The 14,374-nt window shown below is 54.5% G+C and overlaps 5 protein-coding genes across 5 annotated transcripts; 2 read left to right on the top strand and 3 right to left on the bottom strand.

Annotated features, from left to right (window-relative positions):
• Window positions 1–617: 617 nt before the first annotated feature.
• Window positions 618–2,792, bottom strand: NCS57_00736800 (Zn(2)-C6 fungal-type domain-containing protein; the record flags this gene model as incomplete). The annotated part of the gene is made up of 3 exons (XM_053057222.1): window positions 618–737; window positions 802–1,123; window positions 1,171–2,792. The coding sequence occupies 3 exons, from the start codon at window positions 2,790–2,792 to the stop codon at window positions 618–620; spliced, it is 2,064 nt and encodes a 687-aa protein (XP_052913417.1).
• Window positions 2,793–3,516: 724 nt separating this feature from the next.
• NCS57_00736700 (uncharacterized protein) lies at window positions 3,517–5,967 on the bottom strand (the record flags this gene model as incomplete). The annotated part of the gene is made up of 1 exon (XM_053057221.1): window positions 3,517–5,967. The coding sequence occupies one exon, from the start codon at window positions 5,965–5,967 to the stop codon at window positions 3,517–3,519; it is 2,451 nt and encodes an 816-aa protein (XP_052913416.1).
• Window positions 5,968–6,429: 462 nt separating this feature from the next.
• On the top strand, window positions 6,430–7,053 carry NCS57_00736600 (uncharacterized protein; the record flags this gene model as incomplete). The annotated part of the gene is made up of 1 exon (XM_053057220.1): window positions 6,430–7,053. One exon carries the CDS (start codon window positions 6,430–6,432, stop codon window positions 7,051–7,053), a length of 624 nt encoding a protein of 207 aa, XP_052913415.1.
• Window positions 7,054–7,218: 165 nt separating this feature from the next.
• On the bottom strand, window positions 7,219–8,323 carry NCS57_00736500 (uncharacterized protein; the record flags this gene model as incomplete). The annotated part of the gene is made up of 4 exons (XM_053057219.1): window positions 8,119–8,323; window positions 7,931–8,066; window positions 7,606–7,880; window positions 7,219–7,523 (listed from the first exon to the last, which is right to left on the bottom strand). Exons 1-4 carry the CDS (start codon window positions 8,195–8,197, stop codon window positions 7,219–7,221), a joined length of 795 nt encoding a protein of 264 aa, XP_052913414.1. The 5' UTR covers window positions 8,198–8,323.
• A 2,902-nt stretch (window positions 8,324–11,225) lies between these two features.
• NCS57_00736400 (uncharacterized protein) lies at window positions 11,226–13,905 on the top strand (the record flags this gene model as incomplete). The annotated part of the gene is made up of 6 exons (XM_053057218.1): window positions 11,226–11,276; window positions 11,386–12,218; window positions 12,271–12,603; window positions 12,661–12,740; window positions 12,795–13,135; window positions 13,189–13,905. The coding sequence occupies 6 exons, from the start codon at window positions 11,226–11,228 to the stop codon at window positions 13,903–13,905; spliced, it is 2,355 nt and encodes a 784-aa protein (XP_052913413.1).
• Between the last annotated feature and the right edge of the window lie 469 nt (window positions 13,906–14,374).

Raw genomic sequence — 14,374 nt, 5'->3', positions numbered from 1 at the left:
CCAATGGGACAGGGTGGGAGGGCAGGGTTCTCTGTGTTTTCTGTTGCATGTGCTATGACTTATGAGAGATAAACAAGCCGGGCGAAAGCCTGCAGTGAGATATCCATATTATTGATTGTTGCTTACAGCAGTTTAGTTGCAGTTGGTCAGAGATGATAGTTGAGAGTTTTATTCATTGAGGTAGCAAGTCTGGTATGTGTTGTTGGTTCTATATTGAACGTCTGTGCCATCTCGCACTCGACTTGGGTTCAAGGTCAGACTCTGAGCAAGTGCTCTCACTAACAGGACTTCAGTCCTAGAAACTCTTTGACAACTTCCTAATCAGGGTCAATGTGAACGCGAGTCAGGCCTCGCTTGGGTTATGCATGCAGTGTAAGTGAACGGTCTGGCCTGTATGGCCACATATGCGACCCATCCCAAGGCCACCCGTGATATCAATAAACAATTGACTTTTTCGTTTGGCCCAACTTTGAAATCTGTATCTTGTCTCCATGGCGATGATGGATTGTACCCGCACGAGTGCGTCCTCGTCAACGCAACCTCGAGGCCGCATCTTTTGTCGCATGAGATGGATGGATTTCCGAGTGGGGGGTAGACATCAGTAAACCTCGTATAACTCAGTCGAAACCAACATCCCTTCCGAGCATGTATTCGGCTGCGTCTGGAGGCGGTTGGTTCGTCTGGGGCTGTTGGGGTTCATTCACGTTCCCAGATCGGAGATAGTGGTCAATTGATATCTGGAGTTGTCAGTCGAGAGCTTTCGGGATCCATGGATAAATAGAGGGGGGGGGGGGAACAAACCCAGTCAAAACCCTCGGCGGAACCAAAGAAGTTTTCCATTGGAAGGAACTGTTGATAATCGATAGAATACTCGGCAATCGCGATTCCGGAAAGATCAGGCATTACTCCAGAGGTGCCACCATCGATGTAGGCATACTCGGTGCTGGCCGTCTCAAGAGTCCCGGGTTCGGATATGGCGGTGGCGGCCGGGGTCTCGACGCGGACGAGAATGGCTCGGAGGACTTTTGTGGCGTGCCGGGCGTCTTTGGACTTGGCACCGCGCTCGTTCCAGATTGCGTGTGCTCTCTGGAGGAGTTGGATACGGTGCTGGCGATCATGTGGACTGGTGGTTGTCAGAAGATGAGCTACGGTTAGATGTTTGAAACTTGCCTTGTATCGGTTGACTCGCAGAGATCAAGACACAAGATCATGGCGGCAACGAGAAAGTCATGAAGCGTCAGGCTCGAGACCATGAAGCGGTCATGGTACATTCGTCCTCCCTCACGGATGGCCTCGTCAAACTCGAGATGGAGGTCCAGTATCCGTTGGGCGGCGGCGCGGCAGATGTCGCGGGACAGTCTGTATCGGGGCTCATCCTTGGCAACGCTGAGGTAGGGCCTGTGCAGCACGCAGAGCGTCTTGCGGTACGAGAGCTCGAGGATCAGGCGGTGCATGATGGTGTGGCCCTGGTCTTCGGGCGAGGTGCTGTTGATGGGTCGGATGTTGTAGCAGGGGGGGATGCTGTCGTAGAAGGCCTCCAGCTCGGCCTGGAGTCCCATTGTTTCTTCGTATGGTCGCGGTTCTACCGCTAGAGTGTGTATGAGGACACGGCGGATCAGACGGCACAGATGAGACTTGATACGCCAAGCCAGTAGGGGCGTGGGATAGATTGGTGGTCTTGAGGGCGGCACATCCGTGTCTTCGCCAAAGTCGTCATCGGTCAAGTTGCGCGGATGGTCCGCGTCACAGACCTCCTGGTATATCATGGGCGGCATGCCAAGCTGAGAGGAAAAGAGCAGGTCAGACGTCTGGACCATGAACCAAGTCCGACGACGCATCTCAGCCTCAAAGGGCGTGATGTTTGGAGAGACCCTGGCCGCGTCGAGGTGATACCCCCTGCGCTGAGCTAGACGGACAGCCAAGCCGTAGAGCGACCATATCGTGACGTCCGAGTCTACCTTTTGGACGTTGCGAGAGTGTGCAAACATCATGAGCGCCTCGACCGAGTATGACCTCGCGTTGAGGTACTCCCCCGTGATGAGGCACTGCGCCGAGAGGTGCATATAAACGCTCGGCTCCGCGACCGTTTCCAGCAAGGGGCTCTTGACTTTGGCAATCATGGCGCCCAGGCTGAGGACGGAGAACATGATGCTGAGCCAGAGGAGGTTGGACTCGTGGGGCCTCGACCAGAAGAGCTCGTAACGCCGCCAGAAGTGTCGCTCGTGGGTAAAGGGCACGACGAGGAACTTGGCGTCGAAGTAGGTACGTACGAGGACGTCTGCGTCTTGGCGAGAGGGCATGCTGGACCGAAGCTCATCGATTGTGACGGGAGTGACGCCTCCAAGGACGATATCCAGGGCAGGCAAGTTCTCGGGTTCCTCTGGCTGTTCCTCCTCCTCTTCTGTGTTGAGAACGCTTTGGATATCATGGATGCTTTGAAACACAGCCTCCCACGATGTCTCCCCATGATACGCAGCGTCCGATCCATCCCTCGGACAACTCTCCACCCTCTTCTGCCCACCAGAGGCCGCGGCGAGGCGCTTGACAATCTCCTCGAGCTTTGCGACCTTGGACTGCATCTCGCGCCTGCTACTACCAGGCGCTTCGCCGTAGGCGCATTCCATCGTCTCATCGCGCCTCCGACAGGCGCCGCACGAGGGCCTTGCACGGTCGCACCTCGACTTGCGGCGCTGGCAAGCGGTGCACGAGACGGGCTTGCGGTTTCGCGTGATGCGGTGGGCGTCCCTGGCGCGGAAGACGCCCGTGAACTGGGCGATTTCGGGGTCGGGCATGGTCAGTGGCAACTTGAGCTTGTAGTAGTAACAAGTGAAGAGGTGAGGTGAGTTGTAGAGACAAAGAAGTGACGATGCTTGGTTCAAAGTACGGAACGAGGCTTGCTGAGCCTCTTAAACTTAGATCCCAGCAGATAGACAAACACACCGTCTCTGGGCCAATGAGAACCGCAGACGCCAGACGGCAAGCTGCAGGATTGTTGGTGGGATATGGTTTTAATCCAATTCTTGTTTAAACAATAGGTCCCTGTTAAGAGGTGAGGTTAGTTTCTCTGTTTCAGTAATACTATGGTTGTCTTGGAAGTGACGACTTACAGATACCTACCCTTGATAGATGTCGAGGCTCAAAATGAGTAGACACAAAGCAAACTTGAACTTGTTGCATAACGTTATTGACTTTGTACATTACTAAGTCCGAAATCCCGTTAAATGCGGGGGTTGATAACCAGGTTTCTTCTCACAACTCCAGCTCATCAAAGATAGTCTCGACTAGGTAGGTACATGAAATCTCAACAGAGTATGTTCATCAAGCATTTCTTGGCTCGTAATCTCTATTCCCAAAATGACTCCTCGTCCGCTTTTTACCCCGTTCATGCCCTCTCTATCGTACATGTTATGATCCAAGAGACTGTGTGATATATATGACGTGATTGATACAATGCCAGCAGCAAGGTCGTGTCGCTGCCCCATGACTCAACAACTCCAGCCGTTATCTAATACAACATTACCGAGCCCGATCCTGCTCCATCCGCCTCTTGTTGGCGTCAATGATCTTCTCCATCGTCTTCAGCGCCCGGGTTTGATCCCGGAGTCGCGCAAATGCCTTGAACGTGTGCACGTCGGGCTTGAATCCGGCTGCCTCGAGGTCCTGCAGCGTGCCCACCGTCTGGGACAGGTTCTGCATCGAGGCGTAGCCCTTGGCGAGTGTGTTCCATGTCACAATGTTTGGCTCTAGGCCATGTTCCTGCATGGCCTGGAGCACCTGCTCGGCCAGCATCTTCTCCCCCCTCATTATCAATCCGTGGATGAGAATGCTAAAGGTGAAGAGGTTGGGAGCCGGGTGGACAGGCGCCTCGTCGGCATTCACCCCTGTTGCCCTGTCCTCTTCCTTTGGTCTCGAGTACAGAGAGGAGCGGAGCATGTCGCCAAACACTTGCAACGCCGGCCGTTGCAGAGATTTCCGCTCGAGCATCACCAGGATCAGCGTGTCATGTATCACGCTCCCCTGATCCCTGACCACCTCGGTAGCCCAGTTCCTCTCGGGTCCCTGTTCTTCCAGACGGGATTTGAAGAAGGTGTAGAATGTCATCAAGTCATAAGGTCGGTAGAGACTCTTAATGTATGCCCGTAGCATAATGGCCAGAGTCTGCGCGTTAGGTTTTTGTCGAGGTCCTCCGCTTGTCTCGAAGAACTCATCAACAACAGGCACGATGGTGCTCTTGAACTCCCAATCTCTCCGAGGACCGGATCTGAACTTTTCAGTACCGTCGACGTTATCCTGTCCTAGAATCAGGGGTAGGGTATCTGGCACCAGCCATTGCAGAGGCTCCAGGTCAAACTTCTTGGCATAGATCCGGAGCATCTGTCCGAATAGGGGGAGGACCCATGGAGCTGGGTACTTCTTTTCTCGGCATTCCATCTCTGCAAAGAAAAAGATGGAGTGGAGCGTGTTATTGAGCACATCCACGTAGGGCACCTTTGCCGCTCGGGCGACATCAAGAGCAAGGCGCACGTTGGATGCCTTCAGGCTGTTCTTTGCGCCCCTGAAAACAGTCGTGTAGCATCGAGTATCAAGTTCAGCTCCATTCTCTACTAGGAGGAGCGGAAGCCGGACAGCCTCGGCGATATCGCCCTGAGAGCAGAGTGACTCGATCAGGGCTGTGAAGCTCACCAGATTGGGAGAGAAGCCCTTTTCTAGAAAGTACTCCATTGCTCGTTGTGGCGAGAAGGTGTCTTCCTCTGTCTTGTTCCACGCTTCTCCTTCTTGCTTTGTGTGTAGCAGTGTCGTAATAACACTCGCCACAGGTGCAGAGTTGAGGTCGTGGCCCCCCTCGGCGATATGACGCAGGATCTCAAAAGCTGTTTCTTTGTGAGCGAGACTTTCTGAAAGCTTGCTCGCGAACTGCAGAAGGGTATAGGAGTGCATCTTGATGCCCGCACGTTGCAGAATTTGGTACATCTCAGCTGCCTGCTCAACAGGGAGTCTCTTGGCAATATGACCAAGGGTGTGCTGGCGAAACGGCACATGGCCGCGTGGGAGGTCCTCTGCCAACTTGGCAAACAGCTCGAGCAACTCGTCGGCTTTTGAAACACGGTCTCGATGAACCTTGATATCTTCAAGCTTGAAGTTTGCAATGCAAAAATGTGCCACGTCGGAGGCGGCATACCCAGGAGGGAGAGGGTCCAAGGTAGCCTCGAGGACCTGCGGTGCCTTTTCTGGACAAAGATGCATCGTAGACAACATAACTGTTGGCCACTTTTCCCTCCGAGTCTCGACATCGAGCTCCCGCCACGCCTTCTGCATGGCCGAGAAGTTCCCCAGCTCAAATAGCCATTTACCGTCATCTCGCCACGGCCACGAGCTCGGGTTTGCGGGTGCCTCGATCAGAAGCATTTTCCGCTTCCAGAAATTGAACCGTGATCTGACAGCCACCAACTCGGAGGCGGGAGTTTGATAGCGTAGGTAGGCCCATTGGTCGGCTATCGTCTTTTTTCGCTTCAGCTTCAACTTCATCTTGCGACGCTCCTCAGCCAGCTTCTTTGCCTTCTCCGGATCCCTTTTAGCCCTGCGCTGGAAGAAACCTGTGTCTTTAGAGGTCTCAGAAGGACTGTTCTCCTCTCTCAATCCTTCTGTGTGCTCCTCAGCATGCGCCTCTGCATCGTCTCGACCTTGTTCGGGCCTCCATGGTGGTTCTGAATATGCCTCGGACACTAGGGCGGGCTCGGAGGGGTTCGGAGATGCATTACGGGGCCGCAATTGAGCAAGTATTGAAGGTTCGCTATCGGGGAGCGGTAATTGAGCCGTGGCATGATATCTCCGAGCAAATATCGACCGGTCGTACCCGTGGTTGAGTCGTATTGCGAGGAAGGCCGCTCGTCGTGTCCATGTCTGCGCCGTCACCGAGGACTCGAGCCGCCTCGTGAAGCAGGCGCGGTACATGAGAGCCGTTGGCATTTCCCCCGAGTCGAGTCGGCGTCAACTCGAGGTCAGCCGTTCTTCATAATGATCGCCTAGGCGAGTTTGCTGAGGACGACGTTGAATTGTCGCGGGCTGTCGGAAGTTTGGTCGATTATCGTCTAGGAAGTTATCGGTTTACGGGAATTTCTCAACTGGACCGTTTCCGAGGTCGCTCCTGTCGCGCCTCAGACCAACATTTTTTTTTTAGGTTAGGTTGCGCTTAGCCCCGGCTGTTTTAGTGGCGCTTGACCCTGCAGCGGCTCTGAGACGCCCTGCCACAGGCGGTTCGATTGACGCGCTCCAGGTACGTATTCGCAGCACCTTTAGAGGTATCCGTCCTTGAATTTACATTTTACACCCCGCCAACCTCTACCCACGATCTTCAACCTCGAGCTTCCTCAATTGCGGTAGATCCTACGCCGTGTTTGCGCGCATTCCCTTCGCTTACCACATATCACCATGTCTTCGTCACACCTTAACCTCAGTGCTGCCTCGGACGACCGAAAAGCCAGGCTCGCCAAGCTCAAGAACCTCAAGCGAAAGCAACCAGGCGACGAGATCGTCGCGCCAGAGTCAGAGCGAGCCGCGTCTCCCCCCTCAGAACCCGATGTATCTCGATTACACCTCTCCGGACGCAACTACGACCCAGAGACCCGGGGCCCAAAGCTCGGTTTCGAGCAGGATCCAACACTCAGCCTCGAGAAGCCCACCCTCGAGGAGCAAGCCGCCGAAGTCGAGGCTGAGATCAAGCAAAAGGCTGCTGAGGAGGCGCAGGACGATAAGGGTATCGACTTGTTCAAGTTGCAGCCCAAGAAGCCTAATTGGGACCTGAAGCGGGAGCTGGATAAGAAGATGGAAGTGCTCAACGCCCGGACTGACAACGCTATCGCGCGCTTGGTTCGCGATCGGATCACGGGGGCGCAAAAGGCTGCCTCCAAGACTAAGTCGGCCGACGGCGCTGAAGGCGACGGCGAAGCTGCCGGCATGGACGGTGTGGCCTTGGTCGAGGGACTCAGAGTCAGGGAGAGGGAAGAAGCAGAGGAGGAGCGTCGCGAACGGGAAGAGGCTGCGCTAGGAGCATGAGGTGGATGATACTGTACGTTGGCTCTTCCTCGTCCTTTTTATTTGCATTTTTGGGGGTCTGGCGCATTGCGCGATCACGGTTACACTATCTTTACAATATACCCAATAATTATCTTCCTCCCATGTTCATAGCCTGGGTCATGGCTAACCGCCGACTAAAGGGACTCAAGCTGCGCTCCCGAGGCTGCTCATTTGGAGGCGGGCCCCTACGGCCGTGTCCCCGACCATTATGCCCCCCACGAGGATGCCTCTCTCGTCCTGGCCGAGTATCGCGTCGATCTGGCCTTTCAAATCGTCGTCCCCTGTGCTCGGGTGACCTCGACTCGCGAGGGTGTTGATGTCGAGATTCGTAGGATCCCCTAGACTCCGATGAATACCTCCTTTGCCGCCTCGAGTGTCCGTTGTCCTCTCTAGGGGGGATAGGTTCCCGAGATCGGTAGCGGTCTCGGCGGTCGTCCTCAGGGGAGCGACTGTCACGAGACACAGAACGCCTGTGCTGGTACTCAACTCGCGGGCTCCGACTGCGACTGCGGCTCAGACTCCGGCTCCTACTCCGACTATCATCCCGGCGTCCGCCGCGCGGCCCAGCGTCTTCATCAGAATAAGGGCTTCGCGAACGTCGGGCAGGTGGAGGTGATCGAGTCCTCTCCCTAGCAGGCGAGGGCGACCTCGACGCGCCAGTCGAAATGGTAGAGACAGAGTGCGATGAAACGGATCTCGGGCGCTTGGCAGCAGACTCGATCAACTCATCATCACGCTCCTCGCGCTCACGCTTGCGGGCGCGTTCAGCCTCTGCCTTGGCGAGCTGTTCATCTGCAACACCCTGCCTAAGACTTTGTGAGTATATAGAGCTCAAGGATTCATCAATAAAACGCACTTTTTCTCTAGGGGATTCAATGTGTCATTGGTGAGCTTGGGGACTAGCTTTGGGTTCCGAAATTGCTGCGAGCGCGACGGGCGCGACACGTATGGCCGCTCCTGGGAAGATGCCTTGCACTCATAAGAGTAGTGGCGTTCTAAGATGGTCAGCACAGGCACTCATTGTAACGTTTCTGGAGTACATATCTCTCTTCAGACACTTTTGGCATTGCACGTTGGTGGGTGTCGACCTGGAAGGGCCGCCACGTCCCCTGTAAGTAAACATATCAGGTGTGATATGGCAAAATCGCTTTCCAGGGGTGAAGTGGGATAAATCGAAGTGAGACTGATGTATCTTTACTGAATATCGGGAAATATCTGGTCGTTTCAGATAAGTATGGTTGGGATAAAGGTTGATGGTCAGTGAGGCAACAGAGAGCTGAGGATGGTTCTTCAGTGATGTCGGCAGCCTGCGTCACGTGATTGGGCGAGCCAAGTCGCATTGGGGCCGTCTAAAGGAGCAGATAATGGCAGATCAACTTGGCTATTTGGCACCCAATACCATAAAGGCTAGCATTAGTAAATCTTGATTGGCGTTGATTTCTTCATCTTCTTTCTCAATAGTGATCTTACACCAGGGCGGAAAGACCCAAGGCAAAGTATGCGCTGAAATCTGAACTACCTCTTTACTTCGGCCTTCAAATGAGCCTAAATAAAGCCCCTTCGAGTGGCTTATTGATCTAAAGGTATTGTCGATCTCAGAAGCTAAGTCGCCTTTACCGGGATGCGATGTTTAGCATATGCGAGATAATCAGAGTCTGAAAGAGCCAGGCCTCCTTGACACAGCAGGCAGAATATCTACAGGCACACCACGACCAACCATCATTGGTTGATGACCGAATGAATTAGTTGGGTCTGAGCCGAACAGCCCTACGGCGATTCTCACCAAGACAGACAAGATGGGTCATTGGAAGTTCTTCTTGTTCTGCGCCCATCACATGGCGACGGATCTCTGGTACTTACCACCAGCTTTCACCCTAGGCATATGATGCACTTCACAGTGCCGGTTGTTCGCCTCATTTTCACATACACTTGATACCAATCCTAGACTTTCACAGTCATGGCAGGTCATGTCTAAGTTTTCGGACTCAAGCAATCTCGCCGCCACGATCGCCGTCGTTTCTTCCGAAGATCAATGAAAGCAAGAGTCAGATCTTGTGATGAGATGCTGGCGGGTGAGGCAACCGACGGTGTGAAACCCAGGCGTCTCTCTGGTTGGTTGCAGCGGATAACTGTTTAACCAACCCATGGAGACCTTCTCCTATCTCCCGCAGCAATGATCCACGATCTTTGATGGAAAAGAAAGATTTCTCTTGGTCCAGCGTTAAGATGGCGGGTCTGTGCTATTCTGTCTGCATTCCCACACTGTGCTTAATGACCTCGGTCCGCGATTCTAGGGACACACACATATCCTTATCTTTGTACGGAGTAGGCTGAGACGGAATTGGTTCTGACGGGGTGATGATGTTGCTGCAGGAGAGAATCTGACGCCATGGCCGCAGAAGCGAATGGCCAAGGATTGTTGGCCTCAAGAAGCATTACAAGCATCAACCGAAGCACCATGACACATCAGAAGCCCTCAAGAATGACAGGCAAGCGTTCCTGTAAAGGCCATTTGAAAGGATGGAATTTCATCCACCTCCCAGTCATGATCCGAAACTAGGACCCCAACCCAAATACATGTCCCCATTGTCAATGTGTTTTCAAGGAGGGATCCTGCCCGCGATTGCATCTCGCGACAGTGGATAACGGGCTGTGACAAGGTTTGTTGTGCTCCGGGACACCAGAGGAATTACGACAAATGTCAGTAGGGCAGCAAGCAGACGAGTCTGGTCGTATCACTTGGAGAGGCGCTTTGAGTGCCCAACATCATGCAATAGCTGAGAAAACATCCTGGGGAGATCCTGGGCGAAAGTGCTGCAGGAGGTCTGACCAGGCTTGGCTCAGGGTCGGGCTCAAAAATCAAAAAGTGACTGGTTACATAATCATCCTTTCTCTCGTCTCGAGCGAGCCTGCATGCATGGAAGGCACCACACAGGAGTCCCTGAACAGGGGCATATTGGAGGTGTCCATACTCTCAGGAGTATTACTCCTTTGCTTGGTCTCTTGATGCTTCGCTTGCCCAGAGTTTGTACTCTCTTCGGCCCGCTTGTGGAAAAGACCAAGCGGTCGGTGTCTATCCCGAGTGTACAAACGCGAATTGTTGCACATTGATTTGCCTGCACTGTAATTGCAATTGGATGACAGCGGCAGCTGGGGCCATTCGCAGAAGAGCACTGTAGGATAATTTTCTTGGTCCCAGCAATAACCTCCACAGCCAACTCCCCCTTTGCTTTGACTGGCCGTCCATCGTATGCCGCTGGAAATCTGCACTTTCTAGTGGCCCAGGCTCCTTCAGCGGTCCTCCACTCCCGCCTTTCAGCGGCCGTCCCGTCTTCAGCGGGTGGTCATCGCTCCGTCCATTGTCAGGGCAGCGCCCGTCCCTGTCCCCTGGGTTCTAGCTCTCACTGTGCGCGGGTCCTCCTTTGTTACCTCCTGCGCTGCTGCTCCCCTCCATCCAAAACCCTTCTTCCACTAATCCTCCGTCATCGCATCGCCCCGTCTTGCGCCCCGGGCCGCCTAGGTTCCATTGTCAGATTGGCCGCCGCGTCTTTTCCTCTCCTTCGTCTTTCGTTTGCCTGATCGATCGCTTTCGCTCGCCTCCATCTCGGCCCTGTCCTCCTCAACCCTCCGCGTGCCCATTCTTCTCCCGCCGTTCGCCTGGCCTTGGGACCCGGGCGTCACAGGGCGTTGCCTCAACCTCCCGATTCCGATCCCGTCTCACTCAGTCACTGCAACTGAACTGCAAAAAAACACAGACAAGCCCAGCACCAGCACCAACAGCCCGCGGCCAGAATCAGCCAAAACGGCGTACCACCACCAGCGACCCCTCCTCGGAAACCTCCCCCCCATCAGCTGGAGAACAATGCCTTTTACAACACGACGATGAGCACCGAGACTCCGTTTTCCTTCTGCTGGTCCTCTTCGATCGATTCTGCTTCTTGATTTTTTTCTCCCGATCCCGTCCTGTCCTTTCCTTGTTCCTATCCATCGCCTTGTCGTCACCGCCGCAGCCGCAGCCGCAGCCTCAAAAAGTTGCAGCCTCATCTCGCACCTGGTCGACTGCTGCTTTCGTTGTGCCTGTCTCATATCTTCTTGCCTTTCTACCCACCGCGCTCTCTGGGTTGGCTTTATAGCCCCCATCGCCGTCCATCATGGCCACGGCCCAAGTGTCTCCTGATCTTCCAAAACCCTCGTTCGCCAAGGTAGCTTGCCGCCCACTGTCTCGTCTCTCCTCGCTGTACATGGTTCTCCTGTCTCGAGGAGGGAAATCCCGTCACTTGTTTGACACGACTAATTTGTTCTCTGCAACAGGTTGCCGCCTCCGTATCAAAAGATTCCGCGCCTCCTGCGCTGCGACGGATAGCCACACCGTCAAAAGAGCCCCCCATGGCTTCGACATTGCCGCCCACATCTACCGCGCCCGTCATTGTGAATGGCCGATCAGGCAAGGCACCAACTGGGAAGACGCCCTCGCCGCAGCCCCGAGTTACTACCAATACGGTCGAGCAGAGGAGCGGTGTAGATAACGTCGCGGGTTCCTTGAATGACTTGAGCCTCAGAGAAAAGGCGCCCAGTCTTGTTGTCAACGGCAGCGGACCCCTAGCTCCTGAGCGACCGACGATTGTGACTGGCAGGGACAGCGGATCCGACGATTCTCAAAGGGCCGACTCCAGCTCTGAGCTTGGCACCAAACCTCCGAGTCTGGACGGAAAGAGCATCACCTCGGGAACAACCTTTGCACTCGACGAGAAAGAGTCTCTCAGGCCAGACGACAGCGCCAGCGTCAAGGCGGCCGCAGAAGACGACGATGCGTTCTCCATCCGCGGCTCTCTACTTGCCGGCTCACGCATGGGATCCGAGCTGGCTGCCAGGGCGCGAGGCAATCCTCTTGGGGACATCCCAGAGCGTAGGCATCCCCAGCCTGCGCCAGGCGTCGTGGTTCAGGGTGTTTTGACCCCTCAGAGCTCGTCGTCCGAGCAGCCTCCCGGCGCCCCTCTCGGTGTCAGCGGCTCTTCAGATGCCCTCAACGTCATTTATAGACAAGCGCCCGATGAAAAACTTCTTGAAGCCATGGCCTCGCCTAAGGATCGGCTCTTCCTGCTACGATTGGAGAAGCAAGTCATCGATTTTGTTCAGGATTCCAAGTGCGCTCTCATGTCCCACCTCATCTCGAGTAGTACTAACCCCCTCTTCTAGGGAACCCTATATGGACCTCCCGCCGTCCAACTCATTCTGCAGGATGCTAACCCACAAGCTGGCTGATTATTACCATATGACGCATTCCTTTGAGCCTCATGTTGGATCTGTGCGGATTTTCAGAACACCTTTTTGTCGAGTTCCTACGTCACTGGCGCTCATCAATCCGAACCCCAACACGTCCAGCAGCAGCACTCCACCACCGGCCGTGCTACCCAGAAAGATCATGCGGCGCGGTCAGGATAGTGAGGGCGGCCCAAGTGCTAGTCCCTCTAAGCCAACCTCTGAGACTGGCAGTGACTCCAAGGATAAGCCAGCAGCTGCCAATCAAAAGTTCGTAAATCAACCCAATTCACTATGTACAGTCGAAACTAACCCATGACTACCTAGGTTGACAAGAGAAGAGCGCGAGGAGCTCTACAAGCTAGCTCGAGAACGCATTTTCGGTAGTTCAGAGGAGAATGTCACAGGTAAGGATTAGATTGAATATCATCATGCCAAGAATCACACTAACTAAAGTCTAGAAAACGATGGCGATAACGGAGTGTCAAGGGCCAGCTCCATGTCCGCCAAAGACAAGTCGAATCTAGGCAAGAGAGGCAAAACCGGCAAGCAGCGACGTGACGATTCCGACAGCTTCGACTCAAGGAATCAGTACACAGCTTACTGGGGCCCTCAGCAACAGACTTGGGTACCGCAACCTCAGTACATGACGCCGCCCAACCCTCAATATGGTGCCCAAGGACCGCCACCCGCGCCGTATCAAGGCCAGATGGGTCCCGTCTATGCTCAGCAGGGCCCTGGGTATCCCGCGATGCCGGGTATGGTGCCTAACCAGCCCTATCCTCCATATGCTATGCCTCCGGTATGTTGTCCCAACTTGATGAGACTCGTCGTTTGGGCGTTAACGCCTCTTAGTATGCTCCTCAGGCCAACCAGCCACGCTACCCATCTAATGGAAGTCCTATGACCGCGTACGGTGCTCCTGTGCCCCCGACTGGACCACAGCAACCCGCCTGGCAGCCTGGGTTTGCTCCCCCCGCCCAGTATCAACCCCAACCTAGGGGACCTGCCCCAGGCGGGCCTCAAGGACACATGGGGATCCCGTATGCGTTTGGTCAGCTTCCGGCAAACGCCAACCCCAACGACCCCAAGAGCCAGCACCCAATCCCAGGTAGCTACAACCGCAACCACGCCTTCAACCCAAAGACGCAGTCGTTTGTCCCCGGAGGCGGCATGGCTCCCGTTCCGCCTCCACAGCCACCATTCACTGCTCCTGGATCACATCATGGCAGCCCTCAGGTCGGATCGCCTCACCTTGCATACCCTGGCGGCTATCAACAGCCAATGCCCCAGCCATATGGAGGCGGGTATGGCATGGTGAGGCAGGGGTCCAGCAGCTCTATGCCAGCATATCACTCTCCGCATGTGGCCCATGTTCAGCATGCACCTCCACTACCCCCCATGCCACAGAACCCGCAACATATGGCTCCTCCCCAGCCCCTCCCTCACAACCCTCCGGCACATATCCCTAACCGACCCAACATGACACAGGGGCCGAATCAGGCCTTTTCACATCTGCCGACGTACGGCAACCCGGCGACTCTACCTCAGAAGCCAGCCACTGGAATTTGATACTCATACACTACAAAAAAAAGAGGGGGAAGCATCACATGGTGTTCAAAGGCGGGAGACCCATTAAGGCGTACACGGCATACTTAGCATCTTGGCGTTATCGGTGGATAGGATGGATGACATGAATTTGTAGGCTGCGGCCCAATTTACTAGATGAGTCAATTCCACTTTGACATAATTCTTCTTGGCAGGGGGGTAGAGGTCATTGATTCATTCATACAGACAGACAGACAGAACTGGGGGAAAAGATAGTTTTATATGACGGTTGAATTCAGTTCTATGGCCCCAGGTGCCATACCTAATTCTCAAGCCTACCGCAACGCCATGATTTTATTGTAACACAATAACCCGTGCCTTCATATCACATGCCTTTCAGGGAGGGATATCCTAGACTTTTTAGTGGTTGTCGTCGGGACATCGCTTTCTTCTACCCTGGGCTCCGATATCTAGAACCTCGACTCGACTCGAC

This window comes from Fusarium keratoplasticum, chromosome 5, assembly GCF_025433545.1.
Source record: "Fusarium keratoplasticum isolate Fu6.1 chromosome 5, whole genome shotgun sequence".
NCBI lineage: Eukaryota > Fungi > Ascomycota > Sordariomycetes > Hypocreales > Nectriaceae > Fusarium > Fusarium keratoplasticum.
This window is presented reverse-complemented; position numbering and strand designations above follow the sequence as displayed.